Below are 25,224 nucleotides of genomic sequence, written 5' to 3' on the forward strand. Positions count from 1 at the left end.
GGTTTCATTTTTCGTTACAATCACCATTCCTCGATTTATATTTCAACGGATAACGGTCGGAAGGCCTCTTAACACCGCCGCACCATTCAGCTGACTCTCGGCCAGGGGGCGCTGTAGAGGGAGCGGGCAGCACAAGAATAGCGGGGCAAGGCCGGAACTTAGTGTGGGCGGAGACACCTCTCCGAGCCAGAGAGCGGGGCGGGGCCGCCGTTCTGGAGTCACATTATGAGGCGCGGCCACGTCTCGTGTGTCATAGAGGGGGCGCGGCCACCGTTGTGGAGTCACATTACGGGGCGGAGCCACTGAGCTGGTGGTTTGTGCTGGATTTACAACCATGGAGGATAGTGGAAGCTCACGACCTATGGCGAACCTCGATCATCCACCCAACAGCCGGCTCTTTCTGGTCATCAGCAAGTCGACATCGGAGGAGGTGATCCGGGAGAAATTTTCCTTCTTCGGGGATATCCAGGATATTTGGGTAGTCCGGGACAAGCAATCTAAAGAGCACAAGGGCATCGCGTACGTGAAGTTCGCCAAATCGTCGCAGGCCTGTAGAGCGATGGAGGACATGCACGGCAAGGCCTTGACCGAGGACACCAAACCCATCAAGGTATGGATTAGCCGTTACCTCCGAATCCTCACAGTGGAGCCGCGCGGGCTCGCCGTTCGGCTCTGAATGCGCTTGGCCTTGTGTCCTCGTGATCGAGGCGGGAAGGTCGTTCTTTGTATCTCCCTCAGTGCAGGCGTACAGCAAGTTAGCCTTGTTATTAATGGGCGCGATTACTGGTGCAGTTACCGGCCTTCCTGGTCCTTGTTTGCAAGATCTCTGTATTTCACGTTACAGCCAGAGTCGCGAAAGAGAATTGGCTGCCAGTGTTTTGGGCTCATTTTGTAGCTGGAGCTATAAAATAGTTAAATGTCTTATATAATAGTTTAAAATTGCTTAATTATTTTATTTGTGCAGTCAGGAAACCGTTAGACCAGCATTGGAGCAGATGTTTTGGTAAAAACGGAATTATTTTCGGAATAAGTACTGAGATAAGGATGGGGAATATTTAAAGGTACTTGACTGAGGGTGAGCGCCAATTGTAATGAGAAAACGAGAATTAGTCTGGATAAACAAGGGAGAATATTCAAACAGCCGATGTTTAAGCTACAGGGTAACCTGTAAAAAGTAATGATGTAAGGAAATAAAAACTGCTGGAAATACACAGCAGGTCTGGCAGCATCTGTGGAGAGAAAAACAGAGTTGACGTTTCAACTCGAATATGATTTCAGAACTGAAGGAGGATAGAAATGTGATGAGTTTTTTGCTATCAAAAGCAAGAATATGAAAAACAAGATTCAAAGTGGCACAGCAAGGAACAGGACCTCATCTTCACCTTAAGCACTTTACAGCCTTCTGAACTCAACGTTGAGTTCCACAGTTTCAGACCATAAACTCTGGTCCGTTTTGTTTTTGTTTTTCTGCCATATGCCAGTTTGAATCCTGTTTTTAATGTTTTCACTTTAGCACAGAGCTGTTCATTATTCTGGCATTTACACTCACTTTGGACACATCCTTTTGTCTCTTTACTACAGCCTTTACCACTCCCTTTGTCTTTTGTTCCAGGACATCTTTGTAATTTAATCTCTCCTTGCTACCTTATCCCACTCCTTCCCTTTTGTTCTTCCTGCTCTCTCTCTCTTCCCCCCACCCCTTTGGATGGTATACAACCCATCTCATTTCTACCCTCCAGTTCTGAAGAAGTCATATTTAACTTGAAATGTTAACTGTTTCTCTCTCCACAGATGCTGCCAGATTTGAGTATTTCCAGCACTTACTGTTTTTATTTCAAATTTCCAGCATCTGCACTATTTTGCTTTTATAATCATCTAATGAAAGCTAGGATTTAAAGAGGAACTGATTGTAAGAAATAAAATTGAGCTGAATGTATATTTAAAAAAAGCAAAGCAGATTAGAAAGGGTAAGAGTGGATATAAAATGTTGACCTCTAGGTGACACAAAGGCAAGTGCTAAAGAATTTTATACGTTCACAATTATACAAACAGTTTTGGTAAGACTTGTAATAATGCAGAAAATCTCGATACCAGCTGAGTATTTCCAGAATGTTCTGTTTTAATTTCCAATTTCCAGCATCTGCAGTATTGTGCCTAAGTAGGGATGCTGCTTAGAAATGAGAGAACCCTGCCTTCCTTTTTTCCTGCCCTATCTTTTCTGAACACTTGCTTGTATCCACAAATATTGAGTACCCAGCCATTATCATTTTTAAACCACATTTCTGTTATTGCTGGTACATTGCATTCTCTCATTTACACTTGTAGCTCACCAACCTATTCACAGCAAAATTCACAGCATTTTGTGAGTTTGCATTCATGCATTCTAAACATGTCTTTGTATTCCTCATAGTCCTCCTTATTCTGCTCCTATCTAATATACTGCTTCCTCCTCTAGTACTATCCAACACACTTTGCTTTATACAACTTAGCCCTCTTCTACTTCCATATGCTGGTGCCCACCCCCTGTGCCAGTTTAGTTTGAACCTTCCCTAAAGACAATAGTGAACCTCTTATGAGAACCTAAGAAATAGGAGCAGGAATAAATTATATAGCCTACTGAGCCTGTTCTGCAGTTCAGTACAATCATGGCTGAGCTTCAACTCTACTTTCTAGTCTGCTTCTCATGTCCCTTGATTCCCTGAGACTAAAAATCTGTCTCCTCAGCTTTACATATGTTCAACTGTGGAGCATTGACATCCTTCTGAGGTAAAGAACTTAAGTGAAAAAAATTCCCCTCATCTTTGTCCTAAATGATCGGCCCCTTATCCTGACATTGTGCCCCTGTTTTCTGGATTCCTCAGCCAAGGGAGATAACCTCAGTGTCTACCCTGACGACAAGACTCTTCAGAATCCTGTATGTTTCAATGATATCATCTCATTCTTCTAAACTCCAAAGAGTATAGGCCCAGTTTACTCAGCCCCTCATCATAGGACAACCCTGTCATCCCAGGAACCAATCTACTGAACCTTGGCTGTACCACCTCTAATGCAAGTAGATCCATACTTAAATATGGAGACGAAAACTCCAGATGTCAGCTCACCATAGCCCTGTACAATTGTAGCAAGACTTCCTTATTCTTGTACTCCAATCCCCTTGCAATAAACCCCAAACTGCAATTACTTCCCCGTACCTGCATACTAACTTTGTGTTCCTTGTCCACCCAAGCCCCTTGAACATAAACACTTACAAGTTTCATGCCTTTTTTAAAAAAAAAATATTCTGCTCTCTAATCCTATGCTAAATTGAATAACCTCAAACTTCCCCACATTATACGCTATCTTCCACCTTGTCCATTCACTTAACCTGTCCATATTGTATCTCTTTGCAGCCTCTTTGTGTCCTTCTCACAATTGTAAATAGGAGGCCCCAGTATTGATCCCCCCCTGCACTCCACTAGTCACATCCTGCCAATTTGAACATTTCCTGATTGTTTGTATTCTTTGCTGCCTGGGGCATGAGTTCAAATCCCACCATGGAGCTGGTGGAATTTAAATTCAATTAATAAATCTGGAGTATAAAGCTGGTCTTAGTAATGGTAACCATGACAACTATCATTGACTGTCATAAAAACTCATCTGGTCCACTAATGCCCTTGAGGGAAGGAAACCTGCCATCCTTAACTGGTCTGGCCTTACATTGGTCTTAGTCTTGTTGAGATGCAACCTGTCCCTTTTTGAATAGGTGGCTTCTGCCCCAAAACTATTCAAAGTACCCCAAGAATCTGAAGCCCCCTTCTGCTCCATACCCCAATGCTCCACACATTGATCCTCCCCAACTTGCTGTTTCTAGTCTCACTAGTGCATGGTACTGGGAATAATCCAGTGATTACTATTTTCAAGATGCAATTTTTCAACTTCCTAACTCCTTAAATTCTGACCGTACCACAACCTCTGGTTCACTCCTTTCTACCCTTCAGAATATTTTTCACCCTCTGAAGCCCTTTACCCTGACAGCGTACCATATTGGACTCAGAATGAAGGGTACAGAAGTGCCTGTCCATTCCCCATAGGGAAGCTGTGGAATCTCCTAGAATGATTGAATTTCTACTCTTTGCTGTTACCCCTAGGCAGCCTTGCCATTTGGTGCCATGGTCTGGACTGTATTCCTTCATGGTGCTGACAGTCCCAGCAGTGTCTAATGCTGAGTCCTGATTCGAGAGCTGCACACACCTCAAAGATTCCTGTACTTCCTGCCTGTTCCTACTTCTCAGGATAGCCTCCTACAGTGACTCTTTGCTTGTGAGGTGGCTACCTCCTGGAACACATAATGGGGAAACTGTACCCATTGCTTTTTATTATCTACTCTTGTCTCACTCAGTTCTCACAACTCTGCTTTCCTAGTGTTATCCTAGGGTGTACCTGGTTCATGGGTTTTAAGCTGGCCCTGCATCACATTGGTGCCATGTACTCTGAGTGAGTGAGGCTTGGTGCAAGGCTGGTTATTGATTGTAGCAACCTGATTGAGCACTTTAGGCTATTTGGGGCAGTCATTAACTAGGAAAGCAGCTGTTCTTCCACATGCTCAGGGAATCGACTCTTGTGCATCGCATGGTTTTAGTATCTCAGCGCATGGCGCTTAAGCAAGGACTAGAATTTTGACTGCGAAATAACGGGCAGCATTTATAGAAATACATAACACAGGTGGCAGAGCAGCTCCAGGGATGAAGAGATATAGTGTGTTATCTATCACCAGTGTTGCAAAAAATATATTTTATATCATTTGCAGCTGTGGAGTAAAGGACAACACTGACATCTGTTTGTCTGTGGCAGTCTGCTATGCGAATTGTGCCTAGTGTATAAGATGGGAGGTCAATGTTTTGTCTATTTTGTAATAAATTTCAGGTCTGTCTTACAGATTCTGTGTTGGAGTGCCAATGCAGACCAGTGATAGTTGGAGCAAAGCTGACACATTTGAGCATTAATCTCATTGAACTCCCTCCTCATTAGAGGGTAAATAAGAAATCACAGCATTGTTTCCCAGCAGACTAGACTGTAATATTAGCATCACATATTACCCCCTCCAATATTAGAACTCAGCATTGTCTGAATTTAGGGTTATACCAACACTAGCATTATACTTTGACAATTACCTCTACAATGTCAAGCTGAGCTTGAAGCCTGCACTCATGTCCAGTCTCCAGCCTGACTACTATGTTTGAATAAAGTTACATATTCGAGACAGAATGCTAGATTACTCCCGTTTGCTCACATTGTCTGTACACCAGTGTGTTAGAGGACACAGACATCCATACACGAATCCATTTATTTTTAATGGGGCTGTTGGGAGAAAGCAATTCCGTATATGATGGCACTGCTTTGTGACTTATCCATGCATCGTTAAGTACAACTTGTTTTACCAATTAGCTACTTGATGTGTCTCAGCCTGTGGTATAAGAAAATGTAAATATTACAATACATCAAAATACAGGTGCTTAGCTGCAGCTTTTGAAATGCAGCTTAAGATGCTTTCTCAGCAGTTGGAATTTTTACATTTATAATGTTTTGTTTTCTCAGTGTAACTGCTGAAAAATCAGGTGATATCAGAAGCTTTTACGGTTCAAAATTCAATGTTTTAAATCCAAGAAGGGAAAAAACACCGCTACATGCATTTTGAGAGAGAGAGAAGTAATTGGTGTGCAAAACCGTAGTCCCACCACTACACTTTTAAAGTAAATAAATATACATAGATATAAAAGTCAATGAATAAAGATTTCAAAATGAGCTTTTTTTTTTGAAACAGCTTTCAAAATTTACTGCAGCTTGTGCTCAGAAAAATATTTTAATTGCAGACACTACGCAGCATTAGGGAAGGGAAGAAATACCTGGACGCTTTGTTCCAGAAGTTGGTCACACCTCTTAGAATAGGGTCGTCTGTTTTGGTCAGCAATAAGGGACAGGCAGATGTGACCGCGAGTGAGGCAAGTAAAGGGACTGAGCAGACAATTGTGGAGAAGCTTCAAACTTTGTAATTGTCAAAAAGGTACAAGGTGCTTACTACCTGTATGGACAAAAGCAAGGTTTGCTGGGTGAATGAGCAGACAGGATATGGCATCATGGTACAGGAAGCCATTCAAGTGGGGGGAGCAAAAAAGAATGTAGTGGTAATAGAAGACAGTATAGTGAGGGGGATTGACATTGTTCTCTGTAGCAAAGATCAAAAGTCCAGATGGCTGTTGCCTGCCCAGTGTCAGGGCATACCTGCTCAGGACTGGAGAGGAATTTGGAGGGGGAGGATCCAGTAGTCATTGTCTACGTAGGTACCAATGACTAATGCAGAATGTCTTTCCTTGTCCTGCCTAGTTAGTATGAGGTGCTAGGCAATAAATTAAGAAGCAGAACCCCAAAGGTGGTAATCTCTGGATTATTATCTGAGCCTTGCAAATTGGCATAAGACAAATAAGATTAGAGAGATGAACGTGTGGCTCAAAGACTGGTGTGGGAGAAGTGGGTTCCAGTTCGTGGGGCACTGACACCAGTACTGGAGAAAGTGGGGGATGTACCATTGGGCTGGCCTACACCTGAACTATGCAAGGACCAATGTTCTTGTGAACTGCAAAACTAGGGAAGTAGAAAGGGTTTTAAACTAAATAGTGGGGTCAAAGGATCAAAGGTGGGCTGATGTGGTATATCAAAGAGTAAAGACAAGGTAAGAGAGAAATTAATGTGGGAAATGATAAACCGACCGGGACAGGGAGTACAAATCTAAGAGTAAATCAACAGAAGGCTAGAGGTTACAAAGATAATAAAAGAACAAAACTTAAGGCTATGCATCTGAATGCACATAGCATTTGAAACAAAACAGATGAACTGATAGCTCAAATAGAAAAAAATAAGTACAGTCTGATCTGATAGGCATTACAGAGACATAGCTACAGGATGGCATAGATTGGGACCTGAATGTTGAAGGGCATGTGACCTTTAGGAAGGATATGAAGTTAGGAAAAGGTGGAGCTCTGCTAATTAAAGATTACATTAGGACAATAGAGAGGGATTGCTAGTGAAATAATAGCAAGTGAAATAATGCTTTTTAAAAAAAACAATTTGTGACAGATATATGCCATGAGTTCAGATTTGCCACACATTTCTGAACCATTTGCCTTGCCACAACTGAAAGGAATAGCCATTAACCTCCCCATGGTACAATATGAATTTGCTAGGTTGATGTAATTAGTATGAATTCATCTCATCACAGCTATTTAGGGTTGCTAATTCATATCGTGAAGATGCGATTATGTGTGTTTGTGTTTATGGTCCTGACATACCACTCCCATACAAGAGACCCAGAGGGAATCATGATACATGGAATCTGACTCCCCCAACTAGTAAAACTGTTCCTGTAAGTTTTCTTTACGTTTCAAATTATTTTCTTTTGCTTCCTGTCTCTGCCACAGTTTTTCTCTTTCTTTATGTAATTTATCTCCAATAGACCCTACTTCCTTATCCATCTTTCTGTATCCTTAAATTTCATTGCTTCAGGAGGTAGACCACTGGACCAGATGTTTATGAGGTCCCTGATGATCCATTGATGCTGCTACTGCAGCATTATCAATTTGCATTTCCAGTGCAAGGTAAAATGGTGCTTGCTGTGAGACGTGCTGCTCCAGCAATTTCGGGCTTATAGCTTTTTGGGTTGTCTAAAATTTCTTTTTTTTTAAAAAAACAGGTCTTCATTGCACAGTCTAGAGGATCTGGCAGTCACCGTGATGTTGAAGATGAAGAGTTGACTAGAATTTTTGTCATGATTCCAAAATCCTATACAGAAGATGATCTGAGGGAAAACTTTAAGGTACATTTATCCATCCATTTTCTTCAGTCTTGGCTCCAGCTTTTTGTCATAAATCCTCAGGTTCAAAATAATTTGAATTTGTCTATTTCAGACATTAACAAGCATCATGCTGTTTTCACATCAACATTTTTTTGTGAAATGTATCAATTGTATAAATATTTGGAATATTTGTACAGTTGTATTTGGAAGTGTTGAGGCGGAGGTAAGATGCCACTAGAGGGTAGGAAAAAGGAGGTAATGGGATGGAAGAACAGAGCAGAGCAACGGAGAAACCAAAGAACGGAGTCTTTGAAGTGACGGAAGCAAGGGAAAAGACAAGAAAGGGTAGGGTTTGGGCAGGTCTCCACCTCAGGCTCTTACCTATATGTCCACTTGTTAAGCTTAAAGTTTAATGAAGACACAAACAGATGGGTGTGTAATCATCCTATGGTATATGTAATGTATGGAGCTTTTTGAATTTTGTTAAATATTTTGGGTACAATGTATTTCAATTTCAGAGAGAAATTAAGTTCTTTAAGAAGTATTATGAATTATTTTGGGGCAAAGATAATAATTAGTACTTTTGGATTGCTTTTATTGGTGGTGCTGGATGGATGAATTTTCTTATCAGCGCGTTTTGCACAGTTCTGATGCAGGTATCTTTGTCTTCGATGCCTGCCTTGTGAATGCTTTATTCTCTTTGCACTCAGTCGTGGAATCATGAATTGCAAGCATTGTTAAAACAAAGGGATTACGTTATCATCGCTGACTATGTTCACGATAGAGGTCAATAGATTTTTGGGTAAAGGGATATGGGGATAGTGCAGAAAGGTGGAGTTGAGCTAGATAAACAGCCAAGGTCCTGTTGAATGGCAGAGGAGGCTCACAGGGTCAAATCTCCTGCTGTAGCTCCTGCATCTTATGTTCTTATGTATGCCTTTTGTAGTTCTAATCTACCTCAGAAAAACACCCTGTCATGGTTAGCTGACTCTCCTGTAACATATATAAGGCAGGATTTTCTGGTGGGTAAGGCGTGTCGGCCCAGGAGCAGCTGCAAAATGGTCCGCCACCTGTGATCGGACCCCGACTGCAGTTTCACACTGGCTGGCCAATTAATGACTAGCCAGTGTGAAAGGCATGCTGAGGAGCTCAGCGCTGCTGGGGTAGGGGTGGGAGGAGTACGAGCGCAAAAGTCTGCACGTGCGCACTGCAAACTCCCTGAAGGCAGGGAGCTGAAGAATTGAACAATCAAAAAGAAAGATTTTGAAAATGTTAAGCGCGTGTCCTGACATAAAACTCAGTAACAATAGCAAAAACATAATAAAAATTTTAAAAAAAATTTTAAATTACTGTTGGAAACCACATCCCACCAATGGATGAGGTTTCATTAAAAAATCGAAAGCAGCCTGGCCGATTTTGCTTGCCCGTCAGCCAGAGGTTGGCCTGTCGACCGAAATATCGTGTGCAATTTTACACCCAATCAGGTCGAGTGTGCACCTGCCTGCGGAACATAAAAGCCTGCCCGTAATGTTGATACAAGTACACTGGCTACCGGCCCCCAAGGTAGCTGGTTATGAGGTGGTGGGGTTCTGGTAAAATGCTGGGTGCTGTGTAATCCCAACATAACCCTACTGCTAGATCAGTTTCCCAGCAGCAAGAATGGCTGCAGCTTGGCTGCTTGCCAATCGGAAGCTGGTCGCCAATTGAAATAACTAAAGGACCAATTGACAGCCATTTACCATGGCCGATAACAATTCACCGGTGGTGGAGCAGTCCCCAGTAAGGCGGAGAGGCTGCAAGCACATGGAGATGGCCTCCCAATGGTTGGGCGGGGTAAGGGGGGTGTATGTCTTTCTTTCCAGAGGCTCCTTGGTCCAAATAGGGGCTTCCAGAAGTGATGGCACTGTCACTCAGATTGGAGAGGTTACCCCTCTGCCAGGGCCTTTCTGTCTTGTCCTGACAAATTTTTCATGTCCCCTTCAATGCCTCAAATTGGAAACACCCTCCCACCCTTGCACCCTCAGCAGTGGGCATCTCTGTTGGTGGCACTGTTGATGCTGCAGAACTACTGATCCTCTGAACTCATTGTGGTGAGCTGGCTGACCTTCCTTATTTGAACCACTGGCCTGGCAGCAACCCCTTTAATTAGTCACTGCCAGAAGGATTGCTGTGGCGATCCCGCTGTCCACTGCATGAGCCTGGGACCCGCATATGGCCATGACGTTAGGAATCACCCCGTGCTGAAAAATCCCAGCCATTATCTTGCCACTTAACAGTCACAAACTTAACAAGTAACGGGGAGAGACTATAGATACAGACCCCCAGTTGTAAACTTAGAACATAAGCAATATAATTATTTTTTAAATTGGTTTTCAGTCATTTCATTTTTCAGGATATTATCCAATACCTTCCAAGCTTGTTTGCTTTGTGTCTCTAATATAACCACTGTACATCTATTGACTGTTTATGGTTGACCCTAATTTTTATAGTAAAATATTGAACTCTAACTTCAGTTTCTATATATATTAGGAGTTTGGAGATATTGAATACTGCAGTGTAATCAAGAACAAGAGCACAGGAGAAAGCAAAGGCTTTGGCTATGTGAGGTTTCTGAAACCGTCTCAAGCTGCTCAAGCCATTGAAAACTGCGAACGATGTAAGACTTGTTTACAAAATTGAAGTAAACTTTTGAAAATAAATCTCAGAATCAGGAGTGAGGTGTACTAGAATCATTTAAGGTTCTGACATAATTGGACTATTCCTCACTATAATTACTGTAAAACTGAACAAGTTATATGTGTGTATTTATCTAAGTTTTTACTGGATATTTTGTCATTGCTCATTTTGAATGAGCTTGAGTTAAAAGCAGATGCCATGTTATTGAATACGGTGATCAGTATTAGTTCACTTCAGACTGGAAGTACGTACTGTAAATCCCCAGGTAAAAGTTCTCTTTTTTTTGAAAGCATGTCATTCACATTTTAGGATGGAGCTATACATCATGATGTTCATAACTAAGAGATTCTGATACATCACATGTTGGGGAAGATTTCCACCTGTATTTTGGGGCAAAGTTGCCTTTTTGAACAGCGTATGAAATTTAAAGAAAGTCATATGAGTAGGAATTACTGTCACCACTTGGCAATTTGTGGTACAAAAGAAGCTCAGGGCCGGTACAAGAGTATTAAGTGCCCTATGCGAACCTTCAGCCTTGTGCACCCCCGCTCCCCACAACTAAGTTTTGAATATGAATAAAAATTATGCATTTATAATTAGATTTATTTTATGTGAAAAAGGAGAATATTTAACTGATTGATTGTACATCATTCTTCTATACTTTTCACAGGATAATGTATTAGAAGACATGCACATTATAATGTGTAATACGGCTCACAAGATGTAATACTATGTGTTCCTGCAACAATGTGTTCCTAGATAATTTTATTTGCAGCTTATATAATAGTGCGAGCTAAATTATTTACTGGTTTGCAGTTTTGAAATAGTCATATAGATGTACAAATTTGTAAAACTGTCGCATTAACAGAATGAGGAATGTAAAATGGAATTTTGGGAAAGACTACAATGTAAATACATGGAAATCTATATGTATGTCAGTTTATGTGGATGTATACCAGTAGATTTAGACCTTTCATTCCCACTGATGAAGCATGTTTGTTTACTTGTGTAGTTCATGAATAGTTCATTCAGTTTTTCGCACCCACCCCCCCCCCGCCCTTCCAAATTTTGCAGCTCTAGGCAACCACTTAGTTTGCCTAGTGGTTGCATGGGCCCTGAAAAAGCTGCATAACTTACACAACTGTAAACATTTAAAGTTAAAATTCTAATTGTCACTACACTGTAATGATTCTTAATGTCTAGTTGGTAATTAATTGCATAAATGTATGACAAAATGTATACAGTAATTACAATTCTTTTTTGTGTTCCAGTCATATAAGACCAGAAAACGAAGATGGTTGGGGAGTTCTTATTACTTAACTGTAGCTTGTCAGCTGAGCAAATATTAGAATCCTAATAGAAAATTACAGAAAAGTAGTAATTCTTTAAAATGTAGTCAGGCTTTGAGACTGGGATTTGCAGTGAGAATACTTTTGCCACTAAAACTATGGGCGTGGGTGGTGAGTTGTTCAAACTGTGTGTTGCAGTCTAGCTACCATCTCTCTTGTATTGCTGAAAATTTCATTGCATTGCTTGTAAAATACTTTGGGTGACCAGAGAAAGCTAGATGCAAGACAAAGAAACAAAATGCTGTGATGGAAGACACAGCCAAATGGGAAGTCGTCTTCACTAGCAGGAGATTAGTAAACAAACTGAACCAAGTAGTGTATGTGCCTATTTCATGCTTCATTTAATGCATTTCTACCTTTTTGCACAGCTTTTAAGGCAATACTTGCTGAACCAAGAAACAAACCTACTTATTCTGAGAATGACTATATTGGTGGGGCCAGACAAGAACCACCATCTTATGGGTCAGGGTTTGATGCTCCAAGAGGTCAAAATATGTTTCCTTTTGGTAAGTGTACAGAATTAAGGGGAAAATTGGCTCAGTACTAAATGTCAGATGGTTGAAGCCTACTTTTTGTGAATATATTGCATGCATAAAATTACATTAATTAAGTTGTTTTTAAACTGATGTGACTGCTGTAAAACTTGCCATGCAATCCAAGGAGAGCTGAGATTCAGCATTGCAAGGTTTTGCATCAGGGAAGCTTTTGCATTATAAATAAAGCATAGTGAATTTAAAAAATGGACACTCCAAACAATTGTGCTGCTCTGGATTTATAGAAAATAATTAACCCACAAAAAGTACAGAATATATGCTTGAAATTGTGTCATTTCTTGACTACTTTTTTTAATCACTCTAGGATTGGATCTGTTCCTTTCCAATTAAAATTTCAATTCTCTTCCATGAAAACGATGTTCAAAATGTATTTCAGCAATTAATATCACCACTTATTCACTAACTTTGCAGTTTTTAAGTAATTGTAAAATGCAGCACCACACTTATGTTTAACTGTGCCTTTACCCCAGTTATTAGTGGGGGTGAGATATTTATCAACCAACGTTTTATCTATCAATTTCTGATTATATGCTGATGCAGGTGAATTTGCCAGTGTTGGAGCAAGTGAAATCAGAGGGGGTGAAATGAGAGCTGAAGTTAGAAATGAAATGAGAAGTGGAGAAGGTATATCCACATGTCTTTCAGTGTCTACTAGAGGAGTACTTTCACATGAACAAGTTTATAGTCTCTTTGATATCATCCCAGGACTGGAATATTGTGAAATTCAGAGAGACCCGTATATGGGTTATGGTAAAGGCAAGTACTTTTTTACATGTATTAGTGTAAACAGTGTATAACCAGGTAATTGACAATTACCTTTTAAACTGATTTTTTCCTCTTTTCACTCATTCCCCCAGTGCACGCACACATTCTTGGGATTATTCCCACGCATTTTGAGCTGTCTAATTGTCCTATGTCCTCTGCCACTGCTGTATTGCGTTCCTCATCCAGCGGTGAAAAGGCTGGCCTTTATTGCATATCTTTCTGGTGCCTTGGATAAGATCATGAATTAGGCACATGGATGATTCATGTGGTAAAATCCACATGTACTGTTGCATATTCATCAACATAATCATTAACAATTTAGTTTAAGATTATCCTGGATTGTGATCAAATTTTTTTGCACCAATGAAGATGTTATTTTGTCCACATCAACATGTCAGAATAATAAGAATTATTATATTTACATTATAGCACTTGAGTAAATCTTTATAAACTCAGGTACATGTAAATATTAACAGAATGAAGGTATGTTGTATAAAATATTTTCATGGAAAAATGTTTTGATATGAGGAAACAAAACTACTTTGCAAGTATTTTATAATATTTATGATCTTGTGCCTAAAACCTGCTGCTGAATTAGGCACGTGGACAATTCCTAGCATGTTACAATTAAATTTTGGTTTAGAAATAATATTTTTGTTCCAACAAATAGTTGGCACTTGAGTGTGCTGTGCTAATGACCATCAGCGTTTTGACTTCAAGCACACCTGTTGAGTTGACAAATGTGTATTTGAAGATTTTGGTAAATGATATGAATGTGTGTTCTTATTTGTTGCTATAATGAATAGTTTTCTCAGACCGTAAAATTGAAATATTCCAATACTGGAACCCTGACCAGTAATAGATAAGCATGCACTGCAGGTCAGTCTGAATCAGAAAAAGGATTAATAGATCTGATCAGGTTATGGCTATGAAATCAGGGGAGATTATCTACAGTTCCTCATTTAGATTCAAGAAAAAGTTTATGGGAAATGTTTGGATCTAATTTTTTAATTGTCATTGACATACTTTCTAAAATTGAAGGAACTGGTGAACTATTAAATGATTTCCTATTGGAATTTTGGAGACCTCTCTTTAATGCTCTAACTTTTAAAGATACTTCAATTATAATATCATTTGTAGCAGTCCCAAAACAACTAAGCTGGTTAAAAACTAATGCAATTAAAACATTTTAAATCTGACATCTTTGTCTACATTCAAAGAGATCAGACTTTTAAGACTATATGTATGAAAAGATTTAATTATGTCCCTATTGTAATTCTCTGTTAGAAATTGGGTACCAATTATGTAACTTATCCTGGTTATTATTTGCTGTTTATAATTGGTGTCAAATGGTACACAACAAGTGTCTTGTTTTGTCACATAAGCATAAAATTGAAAGCCTGTTTTACCCGTAGACGGCACAGTTGTACATGTTTTGATCATATATGCCAAAATAGGAAAAATATGTAGCAGAATATGTATTGAAATATCAAAGGTTTTCTTTTTCATGTCAAAAATATGATTTACTATTGGAACTGCAATTTTACAGGAATTTCTTTAAATTTTACATGTGAAATGTAGTTCTAAGTCCTATCTGTAAAGTGTTGCTTTAATCGCTTGATTCCTTGAGATTTACAAAAGAACAAACCTGTAGTTTAAACAGATCACCACCTGTAATGAGGTTTCTTTTTTAGAAGAAAATAACATCAATTGGGGTATTGTGTGCATAAAAGAACTGCTATAACTCTTAAAGATGGGATAACCTCTAACCAGGGAAGTTTGATATTTACAAGCAATTTTCTTTTAGGATATGCTCTTGTTCGGTACAACAATGTGGCATCAGCAGTATATGCCAAAGAAAAGCTGCATGGATTTGAGTATCCACCTGGTAATCGACTGCGAGTCAATTATATCGAAGATGATGCTGGTGACAGACGATCAAAGCAAGTATATTTCAGATCTTTGTAGAAAATTGACCAGAGTGCTTTTTTTTTTTTTTGTTTTCGTCTGATCTTGTACTGGTGCTCATCGGGAAAAATAATTTCAATCATTGTTTTCTTATTCTATTTTAGCCCAGTTGGAATGATGGCCTTACAACTTGTGGCAGCTCAGATGATGTCACTGGCCTGTAACAGTCCTATTGGCCAGCAGATAATTCCAGCTTCACCTGTGAGTAATAAATGTTAGACTTTTCTTTCTGCTTTGAAAGATGGTTCTTTTTGGATTTTAACAAACCTTTTTTTCATTCACTGGCACAGCTCTTTAGTCATAAACACTGCTAGTCAAATAATCTGTATTCGGTATTCTCTGTAACACTCCCACTGTTCATGAATTTATTGGCAAGAAAAATTAATTTACTGAAATCTATTGTAACCCTTATTAATCTTGTCAAAGAAGAATTTATTGAAAGGGGGATAAACTCAGTGCTGGATATGATCTATACTCTTGAAGTGTTCGTGTTTTATTTAGTAATCACTGTGATATTTGATGTAACTCCGTAACTTCTGATGTTAGCCACCATCACCACATGTGGGAATTAATTTAAGAGTGACAAATAGCATTTTATTGGCAAAAAGAAAATGAGTAATAAACTATTATTAGGGAGATAATCTGTGTACTTGTATGTTTGTTGGCACAAGGGCAAAATGACAAAAAGTGACCATTCAGTGCTTTGCTTCTTTGGTTGCATGGTGTTGGTAGATGTTAAGTAAGTATACACTTGAAGTACATTTACTTGTATTGAGAGTTTATGGAAGGTTTTTCCTGCTAAAATTAATGCACGTAGTTAAAACAGTATCATCCTGACCCCACCCGTGAATAGCCAATAATTTCTATTGGAGGTCACTGCTTTAGCTTCATTTTTTTTAACCACAAATGTTTTATGCATGAAGATTATACTGGTGCCATATATTTAAGTTGGAATAAATTATATAAAAACCCTTTATTCTGCAACAAACACATCATAGGCTTGTATTCTGAAGTTTACTGCAATCCTTACCGCTTACAAGCAGGCATATTCAGATGAACATTATTTGCTCATTATATGTAATAGTCGTATGACATTTGACAGACTTGACACCACTTTACATGGAGAAAAGTCTATTAAGGGTGGGTCAAATGGATAAAGTGTTAGCTGGGGAACAGTGATCACAGTATCAGAAGGTTTAGGTTAGCCATGATGAAGGGCAAGGAGCAATCTAGGAGTAAAAATATTTAATTGGAGGAGAGCCCATTTCTCGTTTTTTATTCTTGCGTGTGATGTGGGCATTGCTGGCAGAGCCAGCATTTGTTGCCCATCCCTAATTGCCCTTGAACTGAGTGGCTTACTGGGGCATTTCAAAGGGTAGTTAAGAGTCAACCACGTTGCTGTGGATCAGGAGTTATATATAGGCCAGACCAGGTAAGGATGGCAGATTTCCTTCCCTAAAGGACATCAGTGAACCAGATGGGTTTTTACAACAATTGGTGTTAGTTGTCATGGTTAGCATTACTGAGACTAAATTTCAGATTGCAGATTTCAGATTTTTTATCTGAAAAAATTTTATTTAAGTTCCGCCAGCTGCTGTGTGGGATTTGAACCAGTATCACCAGAACTTTAGCCTTGGCCTCTGGCCAGTGAATTACCATTATGCCACCATCTCCCCAGTGATTTGAGAATTGATTTCTCCCAGGTAAATTGGAATCAAAGATTGGCAGGCAAAATTGTAGTGGAACAATGGTTTGCTTTTAAAAAGGAGATAGTTTAGGTACAGTTGAAGTACAATTCCATGGATAGGAAAGGTAGGGCAAACACTGCCAAATCTTGCTGGTTGATGAGAAAGACACTAAAGTGAAACAGAAAAGGGGTGCGTATTACAGATGTCGGGTTGATAATATAAGTGAGAGCCAGGTTGGATGTAGAAAGTTCAGAGTGGAAATGAGAGACAAAGAGTATGAGAAGAGAAGGCAGTCAACATAAAAGTAAATCCAGAAGTCTTCTATAGGCATATAAATAGCAAATTGAGGTAAGAGGAGGTGTTGTTCAATTGGGGACCAGAAAGGGGTTCCACCTATAGAGGCAGGGACATTGATTTTGCATCTGTCTTCACCAAGGAAGATGATGATGCTGGCATCATAGTGAATGAGGAGGCAGTTGAGATACAGGATGAGCTAAAAACTGATAAAGGTATTTGAAAGTTGGCTGTACTTAAAGTTTGTAAGTACCCATGACCAGATTGGTTGCATCTGACAATTGAGGCAAGTAGGGGTGGAAATTGCAGAGGTGCTGGCCATAACCTTCCAATCCTCCTTCGATGTGGGGTATTGCCAGAAGATTGGAGAATAGTAAATATTACACTCTTGTTCAAAAGAGTAAGGATAAACCCAGTCCAGTCAGTTTAATCTCGCTAGTGGAAAAGCTATTAGGATCGATAATTCAGGACAAAATTAATCACATGGACAAGTATGAATTAATTAAGAAAAGCCAGCACGGATTTGTTAAAGGTAAATTGTGTAGCCTTTGTTTAGAGTAATGTGGTTGATGTACATGGATGTCCAAAAGGCATTTGATAAAGTGCCACATAATAGACTTGCCAGCAAAGTTGATGAAACAGAAAATGTTAGCAATACTCAGCATTTCCAGTGGTATATATGGAGAGAGAAACAGAGTTAACAAGCAGAATTTTCCCAAAAAGTCAGAGCCCCGACTGATATGTGTGGCATCGACACCCACTTTTAACTGGTAGGACTGCTTCTTGATCTTACAGGCGATGGTTCATGAATAAGCTGCTGTGCAGAACAGCCACCCATCCCTAGAGCTGCTGGCCCAATCAGAGGGTAGCGCCACCACAAACAGTGATCACAGCTGAGGAATTTTAAGAAAACATTAAAAATGATATTGATGGAGGGGAAATCCCTCCATGGAAAGTTGCGTGGCTCCCTTCCTTACCTGTGGCTTCCGCCATCCTGGCAACTGCAAAATGCTGACAGCCTTGTGAGGGCCCTTTTAATGGTGTATTTAAATTTGCTCCCTGCATCTTTGCGGCAGAAAGTCTATCCAAAGCAGATCCTGCTATCAATAAAATTCCCTGACAGTGAGACATGGTCAGCGAGCCAATTCGATACTCACCCCAATTTTACCGTCCACCCGCACCCCAGCCCCTCAGTAATCCTGCCCCATGTAGGCCGGTAAAATTCTTTCCAGTGTTTCAGGTCCATGACCTTTTGCCGTTGTTTTCAAATTCCTCCCCATCTCTGTAACCTCCTTCAGCCCTACGGGCCTTCGAGATCTCTGTACACCTCCATTTCTGGCCTCTTGCACATCTCTAATTTTAGTCTTTCCACCACTGGAGCTATGCTTTCAGCTGCCTTGGCCCTGAGCTCTAGGATTCTTTGCCTAAAACTCTCTGCCTCTCTATCTCTCTGCTCTTTTAAGACACTCCTTAAAACCCACCTCTTTTTTCAAGCTTTTGGCCATCTTTCCTAGTTTTCCTCATGGCTCGATGTCAAAGATGTTTTTATTGCTATCGCTCTTGTTAAGTGCCTTAGACTGTTTTAGTACATTAAATGTGCTATAAGTATAAGTTGTTAAAAACTTTTAACATAACTTCCTTTTCTACTCTGTGCCTTTATTTACAAAACTAAGGATTCCAAATGCCATTTTTACCATCTTCTCAACTTGTCCTGCTGCATTCAAAGATTTGTGTATGTACGCCTTGAGGTCTCACTGTTCTCGCACCTCCTTTTAAAATAGTACCACTCGGTTTATATCGCTTTCCCTCGTTCTTTTCACCAAAGTGAATTACTGCACACTTCTCTATAAATTCCACATGCCATATATATGTCTGCCTATTTCCCCAGTTTGTGTACAACCTCCTGAAGTCTGTCGCTATCTTCTTCACTAACTTTTGAGTTTCATATCACTGCAGCTTTAAAATTATGCCTGGTGTATCCAAGTCCAGGCTATTAATATGCATCAAAAAGTACAGTGATCTGGTACTGACCCCTGGGGGCCAGCACTTCACACTTTCCTCCAGTCTGAAAAGCAAAGCCATTCACCACTATTTTCAGATCCTTAGCCAATTTTGATTCCATGGGCTTCAGTTTTGCTAACAAGCCTATTATGTGGTACTTCTTCAAACACTTTTTGCAAGTTCACATGCACATCAACAGCACTACCTTCATCCATCCTACTTCCGCCCTCTTATTTCTTTAAATAACTCAATCAATTGGTAAAGTTAGTCAAATACAACCTGCGTTTATAATAAGAATGTACAAAATGTACTTTTGAATGCAAATTTATATAGATCTTAGGACAGTTGTGAGGAAAAATGATAATAGCAACACCATTGTGTAAGAGCATGAACTACTTCTGACTTGTGTAGATAAAATACAAACGTAAAACTTTGGCCTGCTCGTTGTCTAAAGTCTCCTAACTTGACGTTGCCAGCGTTTTCTACTTTGACTTAAGAATTACTGTTAAGCGCTTGTAGTAGATGACATAATTAATTAAACAGCATATTCTTGGCTGATTTTAGCATTGTGTTAATTGTGCAAATGTGAATTAAGTGACTAAACACCTGTCTGTACCTGAAGTAAAATGAGTACTTGAGACACTATAATTGGCAACTTTATAATTGACAATGCAAGAGGTTAATGGGTATCGCTTTTTGGCTGATGTAAGCAGCTAACCTTTTTAAATGTGAATTTTTTAAATAGTACTCAAATTGTGATCTAGCCTTTAGTATGTGTACCTAGATCCTTTTTTAAATCTGCTCCACAAACAAATTTCACAATCCAGATCACATTTGATACTTCTGCACTGTCATGCTGTTACATTAAACTGCACCTACCATCATTCTCTCCCCACACACTAAACATGTCCCTTTTTAATTTTTTGCCCTACTTCATGTTTCATTAATTACCAAGATGATTTTACCTTGTAAAATTGATATGTAGAATTTATGAACACAAGTTTAAATTTTACAAGTATTGTATATACTGCACATTAGGTATAGATTCAATTAATTGCATGATTAATACATGAATTGTATGATTCTATGTAGGAGAAAGGCTTTTTAAAAAAACAAATATATAACATTTGACCAAAATTTGTTGCAGGGATTTGGAGGAAGCAGTAATACACAGATGTCTCGGTTGCAGGTTGACTTTTCTATACCTGTACCTCAAAACTTTGCTGCTTCTGATAGTACTGTCAGAGAGAGACTCTTTGTCGTCTTCAATCCAACTGTTCTGCCCCTTGATGTATTGGAGGACCTGTTTTGGTAAGGAGATGTTTTAGACTTTTGAAGTACCAGCACATTGCTTTAGATGTTTTTTTTGTTTGCTATTCAGTTCGCTGTTAGCCTGAAAAGATCAATATTCAGATTTCTTACTCCCTTTCCCTTTGCAAATGGTACTAATTTAGGAAAATGTAGTGAATTGCGATGGAGAGCAGAAAATTGATAAAGGATTTACTACATGAGTGGGTAGAATGATGGTAGCTGCAGTTTAATGTAACAATGTGAGAGAGCCAAATCATCAAACATGATCTAATTGAGAAATGCTTGTGGAGCAAAATAGTTTAGGGCTTTGAGTAAAATAGTTTAGGGCTTTGAGTAAATATGTCACTTAAAAGCTGGCTCACAATTTTGAGTGCTGGTAAAACATTTGGAATATTGCATCAAACTCTTGATCTTAAGGATATTATCCTGGCCTTGGATCAAGTTGTCAGGGTGATGTTTTGAATGGAAATGAGTTAGCCATAATGAAGGGCTAGGTAGGGCATGGCTCTTCCTCCCACTGGAGGAATCAGCAACAAGAGGACATAATAGTTTAAAAATGAATCCAGGAAAAAAATTTTCACAAAAAGACCTGAGAGTGTGAAGGCCAAAGATGCAAAGTATTTAAGACTGAGTTAGAAAGAATAGTGAGGTTAAGGGGAGGAAGAATTGGAATTGATGAGAAGCAGCTGCCACAGGAGTAATTTGTGGAGAGACTTAATAAGCCAAATTATTTCCTGTTTGTATGTTTTCCACTATTTTTAAACCTTCATCAACCATTTAACCAAATCAATGATATGTGTATTTTATATTTACTTGCTACCATACTTTTGCTGATGTCTAAATTAATCTCTCAGAAGCTTCACTCTGTTTTTAATTTTGAGATTTTCTAGTTCTCACCTGTGGTGAAGTACCTCTTTCTCCAATCATTTCATTTGAACTTTGTAACATTTAATAAGTAATAAATTCATGGAATTAGTCTGATAATGAACAGATCTCACATGTTATACTTGGCACATGATTTGTTTTTCTTAAATTTAGATTCATTTTCTTTCATATGCTAATGTTTTTTCCTAGTCGTTTTGGGAACCTGATTGAAGTATATTTGGTGCCAGGACGTAACATTGGCTATGTTAAATATGCTGAAAGGCACAGTGCTACTAATGCCATGGAAACCTTGCATGGAAAGGTTGTTAATGGTATCAAGCTCAAAGTAATGTTAGCTGATCCTCCAAGAGAAGAGTCGCACAAACGACAACGCACACACTAAGATGTTCCAGAAAAGATTGTGCAACGGTAAGCTTCCTTTTAAATTTGATTTACAGGATTGAATGATAAAATGGACCATAATTTGCTATGGCAGGTTCTAATAGCATCTGCTGTTAGTTTAATTTGCCAGTGCATGTTAAGGTTTTTACTTTTTGTATGGCAAGTTGTTAAACGAATGAGCTGATAAGAGTCAGCGAGCAAAATCAGGCATTGGGGATGCAGGTGGACAGGATCAGCAACTGTGTCTCCTTAATTTAATCAGATTGAAAGACTATGAATTTAACAGCACAGGGACTGAAAAGTAAGTGTAAGTTGGAATTGGTGATTTCATTGCTAAATCAAGTAAACTAAGGGAAAGAAAGGCTGATTGAGAGAGAAAACAAGATAGGAACAATAAGATGAGTTTTTATATTTTTAATATCTTCAACAATTAAAACCTGAAAGGGTGAGACTCCGCATTTGTAATAGTTAATTTTCAGTGCTAGAAAGGGTGACTAGCAATAATTAACAATTATTGAGATATTAAAAGGGTACCTAGACTGAAATGGACAATTAACTTTTTTGCACTGAGTTTAGTTTGAGCCCAACAGTCAAGGGTCACAGCTTCATACTGCATAATGGTTAGCCAGTCAACTTGATGCCGTTTCCACAAAGCTAACAGCAGAGTGGCGCACCTTGGAAAGCAATTTTTGGATTTCTGCATTTAACCGCACATCTGCCCTAGTTGCAAGTTGCTGTAGCATTTGTGCATAAATAATGGTGGGTGCTATTAGCTTCTCCATTATTTAAACAAATTATGAGCAATTGTTTTGTGATTGCCTGTTGTATCTAGGTTGACATTCAGCCCAGACAAATGAAGTTAAAGAAAATAACACTCAAGGTTCTTGGGTCTTATGTGAAACTGGCCTTAGCATTCTTATTTTATACCTGGACAGACTTTTGTGAACAGCATAAAGCAACCTTCCAGTTTGATGCAAAAGTGCACCAGGTTTGTTTTATGATTAAGGTTGAGTAGGACAGCAGGGATTAATTAATACTGGCGTATGGACAGGATATTCCTCTGAAATTGGTTAAATTAACCCAAATTGTGCCAAGATTTCTGCTTTACACATCTGATCTTGGAAGTCCTCATTGCTGCAATTGGATGCTAAAACAAAAAGCTTGTTTTGCCGGCATCTACCCTTGTGTCTCTGAGCTCCATTTGAATTTTAAAGAAATTGCTAAATATATACCTTATCCATTAATTTGCTTTATTGTTTTTATTGATTTGAATGTCTCCCTTCACTGGCAAAATTAATGTCCTGTCAGCAAAATTCTTCACTTGCAGTTCGGGATGTAAATACACATCACGTTTCTGTTAATTTTTATAATTTGAAATATGAATGTTTAGATTATAGAATATTATATTGAATAACAATTTTTGGTATGCATTCGCTGTACTCTAGGTTTTTTGACAACCTGCCAGCAACCAACTGAGATTTTGATGTCTTTGGGTAGCATTTTAAACTGGAAGCTCTAATGTTTACCATAACTTCTATATAGCATACTTAGTGTGCTACCAGTAAAGACATTCTGAAGTTACTATATTTAAAATTAATAATGGCGATGGGATTCTTCAATACTTAAGGATGAGTGTGAGTCAATTGGCACAATTTGTTGACCATCATTCTCTAAACTAGTTCTTCCAAAAACCATCAACTGATTTTATTAAATGCAATTTTTAATTTCCCCAATTTCTTTAAGGCAAGGGGTTTATGCTATATTTTCCATCTACGATCACAAGATTTGTATAAGCTCAGTAAGCATCCTTTTTGCTTGATAGTTCAGTTTGAAAGCTGAACTATTTCTCAATTTTCTATTTAAAGTATAAAGCTTGAAACAATGCTTTTTTAATATATAAAAATTGCACTGGTTTGTTGGATTAATTCCACATATTGGTCTTGTTTATACATGTTGCAGTGTTTCACAAATTTTTTACTGATTTTTTTTCAAAGCATAATAATATAAGAACGCATAATAAAATTTATCACATTTTTAAGAACACAGTCCTTGTCATTTAACTCTTAATTTGTATACAGGTACAAAACTGGCGATCCAACTGCCTATGTAGTAATGAATATATCCAAAACTAAATTAGGGGGAAAAAAAGTCTTGGTTGCTTTCGATATTTTTTTTCTCCAGGGCAAAGGACTGGCAAAATAAACAGCCCAAAGCCTTATAGGGATGCCTGATATTAATACTAGGCACATTTCAAATGTTTTGAATATATGGTTTAAAGAAAAAGTTAAATCACCTAATTTTCATCAGAAATTTCCTGGAACATAATTTGTACTGTACCTGTAGACTTTTATTCCTTGTTAACAGATGCTTTTTACATTTTCACAGCACTTTTTTATAAATGTTTTTGTTTCTGCAGAGTGGGGACAAATGACATGACACATCAGCTGACTGACTGGCTACTTGACAGTACACAGTGACTTCCACTCGTGACCTTTGCTAGTAACTGAACAGTTAACTTTTTTTATTTTCTGGGAATGGGCAGCAAGTGAAGACTTTGACAGATATTGATTACAGTGTTTAAGATAGGAATTTAATAATAGCTTTAAGAAACCTACTCTAATCCATGTAACCTCTGCATTCCCAGCCGTTAGAGTTTGAATTGTGTTAGCTGTGTTGTCTTAAATAACCTGTACAAAACATAATAAAGCTTATTTGTGAAACATTCTGGTGCATATACTTTATGGCTTTATTTCACAATATTGTGACTGAAGTACACAGTAAGTAAAACCCATTGCAGCAATATGTAAACTGTGATTGAGTAGTACCTGTAAGCACAGTGGATGAAACAAATGGTTTGTCAGTATCCACATTAGGATATATATAATATATATATATATATATACCTTATGCTCTGGGAACACAATTCATTTGTAGAGAATCAATAAAATTAATTTTAGTAAATGTCATCTTTATTTGGCTTCTGTCCTTTGGCAAGAGCACTTTCAAGTACTTCATTGTATATACAGAGGCATTTCATGTTAAATATCTTTCTTTTACACTTGATTTTAATGAATAATGGTCACTCTTAGAATTATTGCAAATCTTGTAAATTAAAACAATGAGAATTAAATTCCCAGTGGAGACAATACTTAATCAGTAAAAAGGAAGTGCTAGTATGTTGTATTAGTAATTTATATATTTTAAATTCTTCACTACTGCTGACCATTAAATAATCTGTGTCAGCATGTTCTTAAAAGCCATTGAATCGACATTGGTCAATTGAATTTTTAGGTTGAGGAATCTACATTTTAAACACTACACTTTAAGAACACAAGCATTCAAATAAAAATGGAAACAGAAATTTAGCATTAATTCAGGTGAAGAGTAGATTTTCCATTCTAAATTTGTAGTAATCAGCTGAATTCTTACGTTTTTCTAATGCAAACTTCACATCAAAAATGAATTAGATGTTGTTTCAAACAGGATCACATTTATCATGCTAGTCTTTGATTTTGCTCAAGTAAAGT

General features: G+C 38.4%; 1 protein-coding gene across 1 annotated transcript; it reads left to right on the forward strand.

The window, feature by feature from the left end:
- Nucleotides 1-235: 235 nt before the first annotated feature.
- On the forward strand, nucleotides 236-24,421 carry rbm45 (RNA binding motif protein 45). The gene is made up of 10 exons (XM_041201400.1): nucleotides 236-610; nucleotides 7,724-7,846; nucleotides 10,355-10,481; nucleotides 12,219-12,356; nucleotides 12,945-13,160; nucleotides 14,977-15,112; nucleotides 15,242-15,338; nucleotides 20,268-20,431; nucleotides 21,506-21,724; nucleotides 24,114-24,421. Exons 1-9 carry the CDS (start codon nucleotides 335-337, stop codon nucleotides 21,696-21,698), a joined length of 1,470 nt encoding a protein of 489 aa, XP_041057334.1. The 5' UTR covers nucleotides 236-334; the 3' UTR covers nucleotides 21,699-21,724; nucleotides 24,114-24,421.
- The last annotated feature ends 803 nt before the right edge of the window (nucleotides 24,422-25,224 follow it).

Source organism: Carcharodon carcharias, chromosome 12 (genome assembly GCF_017639515.1).
Source record: "Carcharodon carcharias isolate sCarCar2 chromosome 12, sCarCar2.pri, whole genome shotgun sequence".
NCBI lineage: Eukaryota > Metazoa > Chordata > Chondrichthyes > Lamniformes > Lamnidae > Carcharodon > Carcharodon carcharias.

What these genes read in the sequence shown, in the direction of transcription:
- rbm45 (XM_041201400.1), top strand. Translation starts at nt 335, where the DNA reads ATGGAGGATAGTGGAAGCTCACGACCTATGGCGAACCTCGATCATCCA. An exon ending in GTATATGGGTTATGGTAAAG is followed by an intron (nt 13,161 to 14,976) that starts GCAAGTACTTTT and finishes ATTTTCTTTTAG; the next exon opens with GATATGCTCTTGTTCGGTAC. An exon ending in GTATTGGAGGACCTGTTTTG is followed by an intron (nt 20,432 to 21,505) that starts GTAAGGAGATGT and finishes GTTTTTTCCTAG; the next exon opens with TCGTTTTGGGAACCTGATTG.